General features: G+C 41.0%; 1 protein-coding gene across 5 annotated transcripts in view; it reads left to right on the top strand.

Annotated features, from left to right (window-relative positions):
- The window catches only part of SYNE1 (spectrin repeat containing nuclear envelope protein 1), a 464341-nt gene that overhangs the window by 322417 nt on the left and 122847 nt on the right, over positions 1-19077 (top strand). For all 5 annotated transcript variants that reach the window (XM_082855887.1, XM_082855882.1, XM_082855883.1 and 2 more), the window contains 9 exons: positions 1868-1999; positions 2203-2358; positions 2941-3150; positions 7559-7660; positions 12145-12264; positions 14044-14244; positions 16492-16665; positions 17691-17822; positions 18268-18464. In XM_082855887.1, coding sequence (XP_082712013.1) covers positions 1868-1999; positions 2203-2358; positions 2941-3150; positions 7559-7660; positions 12145-12264; positions 14044-14244; positions 16492-16665; positions 17691-17822; positions 18268-18464 — 1424 coding nt within the window. The remainder of the gene's footprint in view (positions 1-1867; positions 2000-2202; positions 2359-2940; positions 3151-7558; positions 7661-12144; positions 12265-14043; positions 14245-16491; positions 16666-17690; positions 17823-18267; positions 18465-19077) is intronic.

The following is a 19077-nucleotide window of genomic DNA, read 5'->3' on the forward strand; positions in this document are numbered from 1 at the left end:
AGTCGTACAGAGCCATTCACCTCTGTCTCCGTTTACAGCCTCTTGTGGCATTCACACCTTCTCACTCCCTGGCCAGGGCCTTCTTTGCCTCTGTCCACAGGACCATCACCAGCTCTGGCCCTGGAGAATAGAAAGCCCTCCCTTTCCAGAGGCAGTTGTCTCGAAATCATACTCCACCCTGGCACACAGGGCCCTTATACCTTTTGCATGGACCTCCTACCTGTGTTGAATGAATCCTCCTTCACACCCCTGATCTAACATTCCTCAGACTCACGGCTTGAGTTCTTGATTGCCGACGTAGATCTCCTGGACTTCAGAACAGCACTGTTCATGTTATAGGATTTCCCCGTTCCTTTGTCTGTAAGTGGTATTTACAGTCCTAAATGGTGGACTGCAGCCTTTTCTGACTCTCCTAAGTCAGATAAATCTGGGATATTTCTAGTCACATTCCATGCTTACTTAATGTTTTTCACTTGTGAAATGCCCGACCCCTGATTCTGCCTCTTGTCCATTCAGCTTAAACACTTGCATGAGTCGCCCAGCCAGCATTGCTGACCTGGACGTCTCCACCATGCCTGCTCTCATCTGGGAGAGCTGCTTTTTCTCTCAGTGCCCTGTCAGCACTTTCTTCTCTTTGGTGTGAAGAGGTGAGAGAAAAGTACAGGAAGAAGTAGTTCGGCTATGAGTTTCCAGAAAGAAAGGGAATGATCTATTAGGAACATATTTTGTGTTCTAGGTGTTAACATAACAATGCTGTGGTGAGGTTGACATTACCTCTCTTCGCAGATCAGTCAGCTAAGGCTTGGAGAGATTAGATAATTTCTCAGGGTCTTGTGACTAAGAAGAGGCTGAACTGGGATGGAGATGCAGGTCTGTTTAACTCCGGAAGTCCCTCATTTTTCATGTTACCTTACTGACAATTTTGTACACTTGGATGATATACTTAACTAATCTCAAGTGTAAAAACAGGCACTTTTTTTTTTTTTTTTTTTGTGCCTCAAGTTCATGAGGTCAAAAGGCATCAGTCTTTCAGAGCAATGTTTCTTTGTTCACTTCCACTGTATTTAGCATCTCTGCAGAACACCTGGCCTCAGGATGAGACATGGCTTCTGCTCCTAGGAACCTGTAACCCAACTAAGGAAATACTTGAGACATTTCTGAAAAATTAAGCAGCTGGGGAGGCTCCATTAGCAGGAATTAAAAAGGAAACAAAAGTAAAAAAAAAAAAAAGAGTGGAAAGTGGCTAGAAGAGGTGTGGAATTTAAGGCAGTGGATTATAAAGAGATGCTGGGTGGTGAGCATCCAGCCACAGTGGGGAATGAGCCTGGCATGTGTAGAGGATAATGAATGAATCAGCCTGAAAAGTAAGGACAAGATGAGGTGTTCTAAAAAATTACAGGACACTGAGTTTGAGCAGAAATATCATTAAAACGTTTTAGTGCTAGGCCATATCATAGTCCTTACTGGGGAGACATTGTGTTTGCCTAAAAGAGTTTAGGGGGGAAGTAAAGGAATCATGAAAGCAAAGGGATCAGTCTAGTTCTGGTATTGTGGCTGAATTATTTCATCATGGGTTGTGCTAAAACCAAGATTAAGTTGAGAGGAAGGCTATGATAAGAATTCAGGCATTTTTTTCCACTATTTTCTTTTCTCTCTTTCTTTTTTTCTCGGTCCATCAGGGAAACATTGCCATTGCTGGATCTGGTCATCATGTTTAGTGGACACGGTGTGTTGTAAGGTGGTTTTTCTCCAGCAGAGGTTTCCATAAACACAGTTTTCCCAGCATCCGCTTCAGTGTTCATTTCTAAATGAGAACACCTGGATAGAGTACAACTGGTCCTAACTAAGCTCTCCTGTCTGCCTATAGCTTTACAGCAGGCCAAATCGGCTCCTGTCTGGCATGCCACTGTACAAAGGGGACGGACAGGCCCAGGATAAATCCGCGGTGACGTCTTTGCTGGATGGATTGAACCAGGCCTTCGAGGAGGTTTCAGCCCAGGTAGGGTGGTGCGCTTGGTCTCCTTGTGGATCTGGGATCCCAGGGGGTTGCTCCACCCCTGGGCGTGAGCTGTTGAGACCCAGCGCTAGTGATTAGCCCTGGAAAGGCAGAGCCACTGGACCCCAGCATCTCTCATCCTGGTATTTTTCTTTGATTCCTCAAAACACTGTAATTAATCCTTTGTTCCTTCCTTTTTTTCTCAGGGTGGAGGGACAAAGAGGCAGAACACTGACTTGGAACAGAAGTTATACGACGGGGTCTCGGCTACCTCTACGTGGCTGGATGATGTAGAGGATCGTTTATTTGCTGCCACAGCACTTCTACCAGCAGAGGCGGAAACTTGCCTCTTTAACCAAGAGGTAAGTTTGGCAGCCCGTGTCTGTGGGCGTATGACATTACGCAGCACTTGAAATGCTGACGTTGGATAATTAATGTTACGTGTAAAGAAGGTCAAGCATAAAACAGTTCTAATAAGGGACAAATGAGGTGTATTTCCAAGCAGCATAATGCAGAAAAGAATTGCCTAAATATAAAAAGCTGTCAAAGATATTTATGTTTTGTAGTTTTATTCTTTGTCTTGTGTATGTAGGAGGTGGAAGAAACTGAGGACTCCGTGGGAACCCTGCTGTATATTGCAAAGCTTCCCCATGTGAAACACAGACTAAAAATAAGAATTATGAATTTCTAAATGGCACTTTAGAAAACTCATCTTTTCACCAAATATTATATATTAGTATTAGCAAATGATGTGAAGTTTCTGAGGAAAGTAACAGTAACTTGCCTAATATTTACAGAAGTGTGTGAAGTGGTCCAACTTGCCTTAGATGTAATTATCACTGAGCAGTATGAGAGATATAGTGGACTTCCTATGAGGAAATGACTCGATTTGTATGTAAATTCATGGATCTAAACATTGAAATGCACTTTCTTATCAACCCCAGACTCTTGCCAAAGATATTAAGGAAATGTCTGAAGAAATGGATAAGAACAAGAACTTGTTTTCCCAAGCCTTTCCAGAGAATGGTGATAACCGAGATGTTATTGAAGACACTTTGGGTTGTCTTTTGGGCAGATTGTCTTTGCTAGACTCAGTAGTAAATCAACGATGTCATCAGATGAAGGAAAGACTTCAGCAAATACTAAATTTCCAGGTAAGACAATATCAAGAGATGTTTCACCATTTTCCAGCTACCTTCAACAATAAACAGGATCTTATCGAGGTATGATATAGACCTACCTATATACCTATCAAGGTATATAGATATAGACCTACCTTTTATATAGATATAGACCTACCTTTTATATAGATATAGACCTACGTTTTTTTTCAAAGGTACAAAGGGCAAGAACATTACAGAAAAACAAGGGGGTTGAACTCAAGGAATAGAAAACAAAGTTTGATGCTCCTAGAAGTGGAAGGTTGAGAAAATCAGCCAACCAAACTTAGGGCTGAATAGAACTTTAAATTCAACCAGTGAAGCTCATATATATGGCATATTATAATGATAATTTCCAGTTGATAAAACTGGAGTTTAAAACATAAGACCAAAGAAACATGCAGGAAGTAATAAAAAGCATCCTTTGGGAATACTTACATTCTAATTGAATTTTATTTGTAGTGAACACAGAAGATTTATAAAATAGATTCATGTAATACATGTAATTAGGGCCAAGGGGTTGATGTAAAATTTTGATTTCCAAAAAAATACTGTAAAGTGTCAAATAAACATACCACTAGCCAGGAAATGTGGAATTTTCTAGATATGCATCTAGAGGGACAAATTATCATTGCCTTCCAGTAGTTTACATTCTTAAAACTATAAACTAAAAGTATCACAAACATTTGTGTATCATGTCTCTACTCACAAGAAATCTTCACATGTATTATTGACATAATAATAATATTATGATTTTTATCACCTACTGCTGTATAACCTTAGCTGCTTCTCTGACCTAAGTATCCTCAACTATTAAACCATGCCCAAGGTAACTACCTTTTAGGGCTTTGTGAGGACAAAATGAGTTAAAATACTTTAAACAGCGTCTGAAACATAGTAAGCACTCAGCACGTTTTGTTACTGTTGCTGCAGTTAATAGTAGTATTTATGATAATAGATACAGGCTCTAAAACCAGTGGAAAAGTTAAATTATTTCTCCAAGGTTATTTAACCATCAAGAACTGCAGCCAGGATTCGACTCAAAGAATGTTTGTATATTTTATATTGTTAGGATGATGGCGGGGGAGTTGGAGAAAAGTAGACTTATTCAAGATATATTTGGAAGGCAGAATCAATAGGGGAGCGTCTGTTTGGATCTGGGCAACAAGAGAAAGGGGCACTGCTGAGGAACTCCAGGGACTCTGACGCGAGCATCAGGGGGGCATTGGCTGACAGAAAAGACAGGTGGGAGCAGTGCCATGGACCAAGGGGCAAGACTGGGTCGTTAGCAGTACCACTGGCTGGGCAAGGATATCAGGTAGAATTAAAATACTCAGGTGAATAGTCGCAAGTCTGTGGCTTAGAAGAATGACCTGCATTGGATATTTGTATTTGTATCTGTTATGCTGTGTAGTACACAGAGAGGAAAGAGCATTTCCCTTTCATTTAGAAAACCTGGGGTTGATTATTTGGGTATTTTGTCTTGAATGCAAGATCTGATTGCATGTGCATCTGTACATAGTATGTCTCAGATCAGCTAAACTGTTGTGCAACTTATGGAAACTTGTTTCATTACTCTAAAATTCCTCTTGCATAAAATAACACACTGAGTTTTCATAGCATTCTAGTCAATTGGCCATGAATGAGGTGGGTTAAAAGTGCAAATGGGTGTATCACCAGGAGGCATGTTTCCCTTTTTCAAATTGCGTTCTCTATGCTAGTGTCTCGGGTACTTTTCAGTTGTTATTGGTAATCATAGCCAGTCAGAGTAAAAACTGAACTAAGCACAAATACTCTGGAACTTCTTTTGGGTAGAGGATCAAGAGAAGAACAAGTAATCTTGAAATTCTCTTTCAATCATCTTCTCTATTTTTCTCTGCCAACAAGTTTCTACTTGCTGGTGGCCAGCTCACAAACAAAAACTGACATTTCAAAATGTCTGTGCTCCAATTTAATTGAGAGGAGGAGTTCCAATGTTAATATAATTAAAAGTCAAGTCACAAACCATTTTACTTTGCACTGAGCACCTGGTGTACTCTCAGTGCTCAGCGCTTATTGGAATGGTGGCCTTCATTTTACAGTTAACTTTTTTTTTTTTTTTTTTTTTTTGCGGTACGCGGGCCTCTCACTGTCGTGGCCTCTCCCGTTGTGGAGCACAGGCTCTGGACGCGCAGGCTCAGCGGCCACGGCTCACGGGCCCAACCGCTCCGTGGCATGTGGGATCTTCCTGGACCTGGGCACGAACCCGCGTCCCCTGCATCGGCAGGCGGACTCTCAACCACTGTGCCACCAGGGAAGCTCCCAGTTAACTTTTGAGTATTAGCTTTTGCCAGATGTTAACGTTATCCTATACCCAACATGGGTAGATGTTATGTAGAAGTATGTTATCTACATGGAATCACAAGTTAATTATCACCTATTCTGTATTTTTAAAACTTCTATTCATAGACTTAAACCCAAATAAATTTCCTAGACATTTTTATAGTTGAATATTCTATTTAAAAAGTAAAAAATGAAAGAATTTCTTACTGAATGAGCAGGGCAACACAAATGATTTTAAAACTTGAAGCTTCCTGTTTCTCAGACAGCTAGAAGCCCACCTCTTTATGCCCTACAAGTAATTCCAGTAACTGTAAGAAAAAAATTGTGATGTCTGTTATGTGTGTAGTATATAGATACCTTAAATACCCTGCTGTATCACAGTGTGGTATTAAGAAATGGTTAGAGCCTTTGGATTTTCATTCTTAAGAAAATACCAACATCCATATGGTTATAAGCACCTCTTAAAGTCCTTTATTTAGTAATTTTTAAATCAGTCATATTCTCTGCTTTACTTTCTTCTTGGCTAGTCTCGTCTAGTAATTAGTGCAGCTTCTAGAAATGTGAACTCTGTGCTCTATTACCTGGAGTAGAATATGATTAATCTAGAAAATGTGCTATTAAAAATGTAAAGATGATATACAGGAAATACATATACCCTCTTCATTTCTAACCCACCTTTATACTTATCTACTCATTTAGATTAACGGAACTAATGTTTTTCTAAATACATGTAGGTAATAAGGACTTTACTTCTTTTGAATCTGTTCAAATGAATGGGAACCTCTTTTCTTATGCATATAAACAGATAAATGTATCATGGTTCTAATGGCCCACGTGGCCTTACCCTGAGCACAGCTGATGACACAAGCATTATCATAACTCATAAGCAGAACCCTTGTTTCTGGCATCGTTTTTCCAGTGCTGTTCTTATAATTTCTCGTCTAGTCTGCAGCTAGGCTTGCAGATTGGTTTGGGTTTTGGTTAGTGGCAGCTACTGCCTCTTAGGACCGTATGCTTTTCTCTAAATCTCACGTTCAGTTCTATTTCTTCTTTTCTTTTTAAACTGCATAATACACCTACTCTTTTCCTTCAGCCTCGTATTTTGTGTTATAATGCTGCCATACATCCTTAAAGACTTCTTTTCTTCTTTGGTGTGATTATCCTTCTACTCATGAGACAGTCAGAATTTTTGCATCTTGGTACCATACACACATGTGATCAGCTCCCGCTGAAGAGAATGTGATAAGTCAGACTTCAGCCTATGATGAGCAACCAGCCCATCACAGCAGTTTCTAACTAATAAGAAATAGAGCTTACTTGTTGATATTTCAGGAGAAAAATTAAAAATGTTATAATTCAAGCTTTGTTCTAGTTCATTATTCCTTTTAGAATTGAGTGTCAAAAAGTCTGAGAGTGATCTCCTTTCTGTACAAAGTTAACTCAATATAAGTATATTTGGACATTTAAATGAGTAACGTTTAGGAATAGGCTTAGCTAAGATTTTTTTGTGTTGTCTTTTCATATGTCGTTGGTCACTGTGAATAATGTTTATCTTCTAAACTTCTGGATGGCTTTTTATAAGCTTGTGCAAATTCTTTGAAAATAAGAGAAAGAAGGAAGTGAGGGAGAGAGGGAAGGAGAGGAGAGAGGAAGAAAAGGATCATAATTATTCTTAAGAATAATATTTTTCCCCCAAACACAACACCACCTCCAGGTTGTTTTACTAGCTAGAAGTCCTTCGTGTCATATTTCTGCTGCAATGTTTAAATGTGCTCCTTTATTACAGGAATAACAAGAACATTTGGGTGACCAATATTGCTTTTTATTTGTGTACTTCGTCTCCATCTGTGTTGTGTTGGAAATGCTTTGTATAACAAATTCTAGCACTTGGTGTAAATTTTTTAGCACTTGTATAAATTGTTACCAGTTCCTTTTACTTTCCCATAAGATAATATTGTTTCTTCTGGAAACAATTAAATTCCTACCCCTGTATATTATTTCTAAGAATGTGTGTTATATTTACAGGCATTTTGAATTTCCTGTTACACATGTTAAGCCTTCCTGTTGCTTTCCTCCTTAGAATGATCTGAAGGTGCTGTTTGCATCACTGGCTGACCACAAATACATCATTCTGCAGAAACTGGCAAATGTGTTTGAACAGCCTGTGGCAGAGCAAATAGAGGTATTTACAGCCGCCTTTTTCCATAAGAGCAAGTGCGATGAGTAGATCTGATTTACTGTGAAATTCCACATATTCTTTGGAATATTAATGGCTTACTGTAGCATTTTTGTTTGTCATCTATTTTGTTTTTAAGTACCAGGTTTACAGATTACATTGACTCTGTCACTTACTTCTGTGTGTAACCAGGAAATGTGAGAGAGGAAAAGGTGTTAGTGACAGATGCTGACCTGAAGGTGTTTGCCACCTAACAACGAGATTAGACATGAACCTCAGTGACACTCGACAGGGAGTCAGACCGTCCTGGTAGCATTACACATGAAGCACTATGGATGTTTAGAAGCTGGGAGATTACCTTCAGCGGTGGTAGGATTAGGGAAAATTTTGTAAAGGGAAATTCGAACTGGACTTAGAAGTTTGGACACACAGAGACTGGGAAGAAAGGTGTTCTAGTAAAGAGAACAGCAAGAACAAAGGCATAAATGTTAGACCATTCAGGGCACTTCGGGAGAAAAGCAAGTAATCCTGTTTGACTGAACTGAACAATGAACAAAGGTGATTGAGGGGAAGTAGGGTTCAAAGAGGAAATTTGAAGCAACTTACAGAGCCTGTTGCATGTCAGAGAATTTGGACTTTGTTCTACAAACGAGTGGTCAACTTTATCGCTTGCGCACTTCATTGGTTAAAACAATAAGCACACACCACAAATGTATGTGTATTTACTTATTTATAAATTATAAGCAGGTACTGTGTTATAAAGCATACACACAACTGAAAATTAAAAATGCATGTGGTTGTATATAAAGGAAAAACACAGTGTTTCATTCTCATCGATCATCTTAAACACTTTTGGGTACTTTTGGGTGAGTACCTTGGAGACCACTGGCAGTGGAAAGTCACTAGGGATGTTTGGTGGTGAGGATAAGTGTCAGTGCCAACTCCTGCATCTGGTGCTTGACATGACAGCTCAGGAGGAGGGAGGCCATGGGAAGGATGTTACGCAGAACATCCCATTTCATAAACTAAGTAATGATGAAAATGTGTGCTTTAATAGAATTGCATACCCTAGTTTCAGTAGACCTCTAATGGTTCTGTGGGTAGAGGCCATAGGGAATCACCTGAAATACAGACCACCTCAAATACTTCCCTATAGGATGAGATATCTAGATCTCTCTCCCTCTCTGACCATCTAAAACAGTTTGCAAAATTATATTTGAATATGTATCTTTCTGCACCCTAATTTCATCTGTTTTTTAACAGAGATCCCTCATTCTTCCCAAATTGAAAATCATTCTTCTGCGTCATGACTTCTACTTGAAAGGACCCCTTTCTATTTTTTATTTTTGGCTTATAATGTACCCAATCCCAAACAGAATTTGAGCAGCCATAAGAGTGCTTTGCCTTGAATTTCTAATGTGAAATTTAGGATACGTGTGATCACAAGTAACACTTTTACTGACTATTGACCAATACAACCAATGTAAATCCCAAAGATAAAAATAAATTACTCCTGATTTCGCTGAATAAATGGAAAGCAACTCAAAAAGTGCTAATCCCATCCCTACCCTCCTTGGGTTAAAGAGGTAACAGTAGCAGAAGCATGGGGATATATTCATCTTTTGAGTCATGTCATTCTGACCTAGAACAGACCTGTTGCCCCATAAGCCTGTTGCACAGCTGTCTTCTTCAGTCTCCCTTTACTACCGTTCTGAGAATTTCTTTCACTTCTCCCTTCTGCTGGGTCTTCTCTTTCCTGAGCTTCAGGTCTTTCTCTTTACTGTATTGCTTCCTTGTTTCCTTAGTGCGCATCCTTACTAAGAAAGGATGCGTGCTACATATAGTTTTCAGTGTTTTGCATGTCTGAAAATGTTCCAGTCATATGCTCACATACTGCTCATAGCCAGGCTCTTTATACAATCCTTGGTCAGTTCTTTACAGAGTTTGGAGGCTTTTGCTCCATTGTTTTCTAGCTTCCAGTGTTGGCTTGAGGAATTGAAAATTGTTCTAATTCCCGAAGGTCTCAGTGTTCTGAAATTTCACAGTGACATGCCTTGGGGATGGTCTGTTTCATCCACTTGGCTGGGGGCTCAGTGGGCTCTTTTGATCTGGCAGCTCTCATCTTTCTATTCTGGAACATTTTCTAAGAGTTATTTAAATAGTTTTCATCCCTCTATTTTATCTGTCTCCCTTTCTGAAACTCCTTTTAGGCAGATGCTGGATGTTCTGGTCCAATCCTCTAACTTTCTTATCGAGGGACATGTCTCTCTTTGTCTTTTTGCTCTGCTTTCTGGAAACTTCCTCAGTTTCAACTCTAAACTTTTCTGTTGACTTCTGCATATCTGCTCTCATGCATTCCATCTTCTCAGAGACTGGGAAGTAGTGTCCACTTTTGGGTAGTATCCTGTTCTTTTTCAAATAGATGGATTGTCTTTTATAATCTCTCTGGTATATTAGTGATTTGGGGCTTGAAAGCGTTTTGGGGGGACTTGGGGGGAGTTTTTTATTTGTTGGTTTTTCCTGTATAATCTATTCCCCTCCAGGTTGCTTTTAATTTGTTTGCCTATTTTGGTCTCCGTCTTTCATGTTAGAGGCTTTTCTCAGCTATTTGGAAATGCTTTGTTGTCTCTTCACATTTAGGATGAGAGACTGAATGGGAACTTCATGAATGGATGGGGCTTGACAATTTTGAGATTTATGGAAGGATGATCTGTGTGGGCTATTGGAGAATCCTTGTGTCAAACTTTTTAGGTCTTTTCTGTTGGTCTTTTCATATTCTCCCGCCCACCGCCTTCTGTCTGGAGAGTAGAAACAAGGCTTCAGCACTCTAGGAGACGTAGGGGATCCACATTCAGCATTCAGTGGGTGTTGTCACTTTATCCCCTTGTTTTCAGTCAAGGACTCGAGCCCACAACTGTGCCTGGTGCCCCTCAGTCCAGAGACATCTGTTTTACCTTCTCCAGGAATGAACTTTCAGTCTTTCGCCAAGGAAGGGAAGAGCCAGTGTGGAATGAGGAAGGGGATCTGGGAATCGAGGTGCTCTTTAAGCAGCTTTCCACCAACCCTCCTTATTTAGCACCCACCCCATGTTGCCCCGGGTTCCGGAGATTCCTGTTGCTTTAATTTGGTCGTTGCTTTAATTTCCTGTTGCTTTAATTTAGCTTAGGATTCAGCTTTCTCAGCTTTCCTAAGTCAATTCCCGTGTATCCTTCTGATTTTCAGCTGGCAAAATTTTGTTGGTATTACCCTCTTTCCTATTTCTTTGCCCTTGTAGATTTATGAAGGAAAAACACCCCAGAAAACAAGCAAACAAAATATTGGCAGTGGTTTTAGTGGGGACTCAGGAAAGAGAAAATAAGACACGTGTGTTTCATCTGCCACTTGGAGTCCATATTCTTTTCATCAGGGCAACTGAGGTTGCTTTTCTTCCAAAAGCCTTCCTCGACTGCTCCAGGATTCACTGGTGTCTCCCTGCTCCGAAGTCCTCTAACAGGGATGAGCTGCAGCAAGCTTAGTACATAACTGTATTCAGCCTTGTTTCCCTTTCTTCTGTTTACTCAGGCTTCCTGAGCAGACTGGAAGCTCCTTGAAGGCCAGGTTGATGCCTTGTCCTGCTTCTGTAGACCTCACCCTGGGAAGGCAAGGCTCAGCGCTAGCTGTCACTTTCATACCTGATCGCTTGCCCTCCCATTTCACAATGGAGTAAGCTCTCTCTGACCATGCTGTAGCATAGTTTCCTCTTTCCTCGCTGCATCTCGCTTCAAAGATGCTCAAAACTGCATTTCAGAAAACCAGAACACGATCCCCTAGAACATCTAGGCAAATACCTTTTTCTAAAGACGTCCTAAAATCATGCTTCTTCTTCAGGGTGCTATTCACCATTTCCCTTACTTGTTCAAGGAAGCCATTGTTCTCCCAACCCTCCATGCTAAGCCCTTCCAACCTCCTTACCTTTTTTTTTTTAATTTATTTTTTTAGAAGATGTTGGGGGTAGGAGTTTATTAATTAATTAATTAATTATTGCTGTGTAGGGTCTTCGTTTCTGTGTGAGGGCATTCTCTAGTTGTGGCGAGCGGGGGCCACTCTTCATCGCGGTGCGCGGGCCTCTCACTATCGCGGCCTCTCCCGTTGCGGAGCACAGGCTCCAGACGCGCAGGCTCAGTAGTTGTGGCTCACAGGCTTAGTAGCTCCGCGGCATGTGGGATCTTCCGAGACCAGGGCTCGAACCCGTGTCCCCTGCATTAGCAGGCAGATTGTCAACCACTGCGCCACCAGGGAAGCCCCAACATCCTTACCTTTAAAATATCTGATCTGTAGTATAATAAAGGGCCTTCTTCACTTTTCTGTTTAATAGGGGACCATCATTTTTATGTTGCATGGAAAATGTTTTAGGTGGAGAAGAGAGGAACAAATAAGGAGACACGATAATCAGACTTTGCATGGCAAATTGCTTATGGGAGTTTTAATAAAATGTCATAAATCTTACATAGGCAATACAGCAGGCTGAAGATGGGCTAAAGGAATTGGACGCGGGAATCACTGAGTTGAAGAGGCGTGGTGACAAGCTGCAGATTGAGCAGCCCTGGGTGCAAGAACTCTCCAAGCTCCAGGTACCGTTTTCTTCCAGTGGCATTCAGCTTCAATGGTACACTCTCCAAGCTCCAGGTACCGTTTTCTTCCAGTGGCATTCAGCTTCAATGGTACACTCTCCAAGCTCCAGGTACCGTTTTCTTCCAGTGGCATTCAGCTTCAGTGGTACACTCTCCAAGCTCCAGGTACCGTTTTCTTCCAGTGGCATTCAGCTTCAATGGTGCACTCTCCAAGCTCCAGGTACCGTTTTCTTCCAATGGCATTCAGCTTCAATGGTACATCCTAACTGGAAGGCAAGAAAACGGTATTTTCTCTATTTTTTCAGGCTTTCTCTATAAAGTTCATGTCATTTAGGCCCAATGTTTCTTCCAAGTAACTCTTAGAACATTTTCTGAAACTTTTATCGTATTTAGTACAATAAAATAAATTGACATATTTTGAGATTTACTGCAGGGTGGTCTGTGTGCATTTGTTGGAGGACCCTTGTGTCCAATTTTTTAACTCTTCTATTTTCTTGTATTCTCATGCTTTGAAGATTTTTCTGACATTATTATTATTCCGATGGCTAAGCATTATAGCATAGTTTAGTTGTGGCATATTATTTTCTGCTGTAGAAAATCTAATAACTGGCAATCCTACCTAGAAACGTTAAAAAAAGGCTATCTACCCTGTATTGTACTACACCCAAAAAAATTTTAAGGAAAAAATACTTAAGCTAATACTTTTAGAAAGTGTATTTTCTCAAGTTGAAAATTATAGTTTATATTTCATACACGTTTGAATGGAAAAGAGACATTGTTTTAATTCCAGAACAACAACAAAAAATTAAAGGTAGCTGAAATCCAAACAGACTCCCTGGCATCTTTCAGGAGTAGAGAATTAACACTTTGGATTAGTGTTTTTCTAAATCTGGCACTTAGGCAAGAATCTGATCTCAGGTTGGTAGGAAGATACTGGGATAGTAAACCAGCAAAGTGTAGCATCTGAAAGGCAACACAGTTAAGTTATATTAAGAAAAAATATGTGCGTGTGTCAGGTTTTCTCTGCACACACGCCTTATTACAGAACCATTGAGGGATTAGTAGTATGAGTCCAATACAGGGTCACAAGTTCTTACTTTTGAGAAAATAAAATACCTCTTATTTTAAAAAGAACATTTTTATTTCAACTATCTCATTCCATTATCTAACATTTCATCATGTGATGAGCCCATGGCCCCGACTCTGTCCTTTTTAGACAGTTTTCCGACAGTACTTAAATGTCAGGTGTAAGAGTCAAGCGTCATAGCTGTAAATAGGCATTAAAGTTGAACTTTTCCAGATTGAGGCATTTTGGCCTGCTAAACCTTAATATGATACGTTAATCAGGTCCATATGGCTCAAATAAATTTTGTATTTGGTGTATCATCGTCCGCTAAAATGTCTTTCCTGCTTAAATAGTTATTTATTTACCCCACCACATTTGGCAAAAACATTGCCTTTTTAAGTTTTAAAGGCTTTCTGCTCACATTAAACTCCTCTGTTTCTGTAGCTCTTTATTTAAGGAATAGTCCCAAATCTGATTATTACTTAGCAGACCAAATGTTGAGGATGCTCTATTCAGTTACTCTAAAATTAGAAAATTTGAGAGCATGATAAAACTTAAAACTACATTCTCTATGACATTTCCCTCAGCCACAAGAACAATTTTTCAGCATTTTAACCCCATGGAAACTATTGACATCCTGTGAGCACAGGTGTTAAACGTACCTCATGAAGAGGTAGGTTTGAATTGAGCGTGAGTATCTGTCTGTTTCTTAGGACATGTACGATGAGCTGATGATGACCACTGGCTCCCGGCGGGGCGGTCTGAACCAGAATCTTGCACTGAAGGGTCAGTATGAAAGGGCCCTGCAAGATCTGGCTGACCTGCTGGAGACCGGACGCGAGAAGATGGCAGGAGACCAGAAAATTACCGTGTCTTCCAAAGAAGACATCCAACAACTACTTGACAAACATAAGGTAAAAAAAAAAAAACAGAGAGAAAGAAAATGTAGTTTTGAAAGCACATTCTCACTCACTGACATATATTTAGTAAAACCTAACATTATCAGTCGTTTATGAGTTTCTACTCATATAAGTTACTCTTTAAAATGGTCAACAAATGTATATTCAAGCCCACTGGCACTCAATAGCCCAGAAAAATTAGAGAGTATATATTCCTATAATTCTGTAGGTGAACAAAGAAACCAACCATACCAGTAATTTTAATGATCAGTCAGCCATGCTTTCTCCTTCGTAAACTGCAGTGGACAGGAAACCCAGGGACTCTCTTCAAAGGAGCCCAGCTTCATTCTTAACTCTGCCCTTTTCCTTTGCATCCCTCACGCCCATGTGTTCATCTAGTCCTAGGTGTTCTCTCTGCTCTCCCTTGTCCTGGCCGAGAACTCCCCACTCTGCTCTGGGAATGCAGAGCTGCCCACTCAGCTCTGGACTGGCTTTATGTCTGGTACATGCATCACTTTGCTCTTCTGGTCCTTAAGTACATGCGCCTCTGGTTACCGTGGGCCTCAGGAGTTTCTTCCTGGGGACGGCAAGTGCTTTTACTATATAACCAAACTGGGGAAGCCTGAGAGTGTTCCATCAGTGTGTACCGTAACCAAGTTCAGGTTAGACACTGCTCCTTAGTGAAGGAATGCCTGTTTAATGCACACACACACACACAAATTGCATCATTAGTAATATTACAAAAATAACATTTTTGCCAGTTCAGAGACTCAGCCTCCCAGATAGTGGAAATTTCTTATGAGGAAACTTTAAAAATTCCCTAAGATTACAGATGATTATCATTCTACCATTACGTAGCTCTTTGGTGGCTTATGAAGGTAGAGTTGGGGGGTGGGGGGCGGCGTGGAGAATTGTACTTGTTGCTACTTTTCCCAGAGGTTTTTGTCCAAAACTTCGTGATTTATTAAAGCCTTATCATTTGGCTTTGAAAACATTGCTTTAAAGTTCACAGCTGGTTCTTCTCAAATCTTTGACCACAGCAATAAAATATCATCCTGAGTTATTCCAGAGGGGAAACTGGGATCAATGAGTATAAATAACAGAGAAATAAAGCTCAGTAGATGAAGAACTGTAAAAGGAGCAGGCTGCCATTGAACAGACCCCCTCCTGACCATGAGAAGTCCATCCAGGGCTGTCAGGGGGAGACGGGGCTGTAATAGGAATATCAGCTTTCTGTGAACATTGGGCTAAATGACTTCCAAGTTCTCTTCCAGCTTTAAGATTCTATGATATAATAATTGTCAGTTGAAGATAATGGTTCTAGCTTCTCCTGACCAGACCATTTTCTGAGGGAGAGCTCTGTGTGACCTTGGGCATGTTGCATTAGACTGAGTAGCGCAGAGTCTGTAAAGTGGGAAATAAAACTACCTATCTTAAGGGGTTGTTAGGAGGAGTCAACGAAAGTGTTCATAGGGCACCTGGCACGTAGTACACACTCAGTGTTAGCTGGTGTTAACGATTCCTGGTCCTTTAGTTTCATCCGTGGTGCTGGGAACAGGAAATGGGATAACCTTCTCCCCACCTTCTGGGGATTTTTATGTATAGAAAGTAATATTTTAAAACACATTTGTAGGGTTGTGCAAGGCCTGCAGTTCTGCTGTGTGTAGGTATGTTCTGAGGGAAATTTAAAAATATGAATGCCAGTTGGTGTGTGTCCAGCTGTGCTTGGCCATGAGTATTAAGTACAAAAGAGTAGAGCTCAAGCCCAGCCCTGGAGGAAGAAAAATTGTGAATGTGTCAAGTGAGGACACGGCAGGAGGTAGAGGGCAGGCAGAGGCTGAAGGTGGGGAGCGGCCTCTTATGTGTCCCAGGGACAAAGGAGGCCAGTGTCTGTGGTGGAGGAAGCAAGTGTCCACCCAGATGGTACCAGGAGGAGTGGAGAGGGCGGACGAGTGTTTCGGCAGCAGGTCGCCTCTGAAGGGCTCTGTTTTGGGGACAGAGTACCTGCAGCACAGCACAGTGTAGGTGCTTTGAGTGGGGGGCCAGGAGAGGCCAGTTAGGAGGCTGGACCTCCATCCCACCCCACCCCACCCCCGTCTCTGCAGGAAGTGGTGAGTGCCTGGGTAAGTGGAGGCCAGCAGGGGAGGACCACTATCACCCATATATTAGCCAAGTTCCATCAGCTTCCAGGTTTGAAGCAATTTTTATTGTAAGGTAGTAAATGAATGAGTTGCTGACCTCTTTCTATCTGACAAATTGCAGGAGTACTTTCAGGGCCTGGAGTCTCATATGATCTTGACTGAAACACTCTTCAGGAAGGTTATCAGCTTTGCGGTCCTACGGGAAACTCAGTTCCACACAGACCTGATGGAGCAGGCTTCGGCCGTGCTCAAAGGGGCTCACAAGAGGGGTGTGGAGTTGGAGTACATTCTCGAGGTGAGCCCCTGATGCCACCCCTCCCCTACAGCACACTCCCTACTGCACAGCAGACCCTTCAGGCAAGACACCTTCATTCCTGCGATTTGCCTCCTGTGACCTCGGAGGTGTCTCAGACTCAGCATCGTGTGTTGCCTGTGCCCCTGGTGTTTCCTATCCACATTTAGGTAAAGGCTGTGCCTTACTGTGAGTTCAGCTAGATGAATACCAGTTTCAGACTGGGCATGACGATATTTGGGGCCTCGATAGTCGGACTGAAAGACTGCTGACTTTTGCTATACATTATTGAAAAAGACTTCACATGATTAAAAAAAGATTTTCCGATTTTAAATAGAATAAAAATCATAATTTTCTTTTTTTTTTTTGGCCACGCTGTGCAGCTTGTGGGATCTTAGTTCCCCAACCAGGGATTGAACCCGTGCCCCCTGCAGTGGAAGCACAGAGTCCTAACCACTGGTCCACCAGGGAATTCCCTAAAAATTATAATCTTAGAATAAGTGATTTGGTATTTCTCCTTAGTAGAATATCTATACTATATATTCATATTTCTTAAATGTCTGTGTGGTTTTTTTTAATTTGCAAATGTAATGTATTTAGTTCACTTACTTTGGAAAGTAAACACACCCGTCCCTTTCACTGCGGTAAAGGATGAGACTGTGAATTTCAGCTGCCTGCTGTGTTCCAGGTGTGCTGCATACGTTATTCTATATAATCCTCACAATGGACAAGATATTATTATCCCCATTTTTTTTAATGTTGAAAATGAGGGAGGTCAGAGAAGCGTAGTAACTTGCCCCGGTCATACAGCTAGTTAGTTGCAGAAGTGAAAGCTCGTTCACAGTGCTTTTCAAGGTCACCATCTGATGACTTGCTTCAAAGCTATCTTTCGCTTCCCAAAGCAAACCCCCAACGCAGGCATCTCCGACATGTCTTTAAAGAGACTGTCAGATGCATATTTGCACACGAAGAGGACTACTCTTCCTTAATGAGGATGTTTAGCTCACACACTGATGCTGTGTTTCTAGACGTGGTCCCATCTGGATGAGAACCAGCGGGAGCTTAGCAGGCAGCTGGAGGTGGTGGAGACCAGCATCCCGACTGTGGGTTTGGTGGAGGAGAGCGAAGATAGGCTTATCGACCGGATAACACTCTACCAGGTCAGCGTCTAAATGACAACTTGGTGTAAAAAGTTGCCACAGTTCCTTTGGAAGCTTTCCCATGGTTTTAACAGCATCTAAACAAACTTGCAATCAAATATTTTATTAAGTACTTTAAGTATTTGTTTCGTAATATAACATAGAAAGGTCTTTTTTTTTTTTAATGAAAGCCCCTTTTGAAAACTTAGCCTCCACCAAGCAGTATTTTGTACTTTGTGTTGGCGTCCCACTATTCTTGAAATAATTATACTTTGACGGTTTTAAGTGCACCTAAAGTTATATTCTTAGATATAGATGAAAAGTCTCGAAGCTTCTAATGAAACTTGGGTGCCAATAGTTGAAATTTGACTAAAAGGTAATGGGAACATTATGGAGAACTTACCATCTTTAGGGGAGAAAAATTGCATTATCTCAACTTTTGACCCAGTATTTTCAATCATTTTAGCATTTGAAATCCAGCCTTAATGAATACCAGCCCAAATTATATCAGGTACTAGATGATGGGAAACGACTTCTGATATCTGTTAGCTGCTCAGATCTAGAAAGCCAGCTAAATCAACTTGGAGAACACTGGTTAAATGACACCAACAAAGTGTCTAAGGAACTTCACAGATTGGAAACAATATTGAAACACTGGACCAGGTAATACAGTGACTCTTTTGCAGATTTTTACATTAGTGCTGCAGGGTATTTGTAAGGCTATTGGGTACCTGAGTTGACGAAGATGTGGTCCCTCTAGGAACTTATCACAGAGTTTGGAAAATAAAGACAAGCACAAACCTTCCAGTTGGATTCTTGTATAATTGTATAAACACGTACTTAAAAATGTGGCGGGGAGGCAGGCATTATGCAACGCCTCTTACCTTTGAGCTGTTGTCTCCCCTGCCTACTGACTGTACATGGGTGGTCAAGTATATCTAGAAGGAGAGAAAGAAGAGAAAGTTTGTTTTGAGAAGGTAAAGGTTTTCTTGAGGGCAATGGGAGGTATTCAAGAGAGGTGGGGGGTTGATTTTACATAGTGAAATCCTTATTTTTATGCCACCTTTATTTCTAAGAACTTTGAATAACAATCATGTAATAATTTTCTTGTTTAAAATATTTATTTATTTATTTATTTTATTTTGTTTATTTTTGTCTGCGTTGGGTCTTCGTTGCTGTGCGCGGGCTTTCTCTAATTGTGGTGAGCGGGGACTACTCTTCATTGTGGTGTGCAGGCTTCTCACTGCGGTGGCTTCCCTTGTTGCAGAACATGGGC

This window comes from Leucopleurus acutus, assembly GCF_964270905.1.
Source record: "Leucopleurus acutus genome assembly, chromosome: 15".
Taxonomy (NCBI): domain Eukaryota; kingdom Metazoa; phylum Chordata; class Mammalia; order Artiodactyla; family Delphinidae; genus Leucopleurus; species Leucopleurus acutus.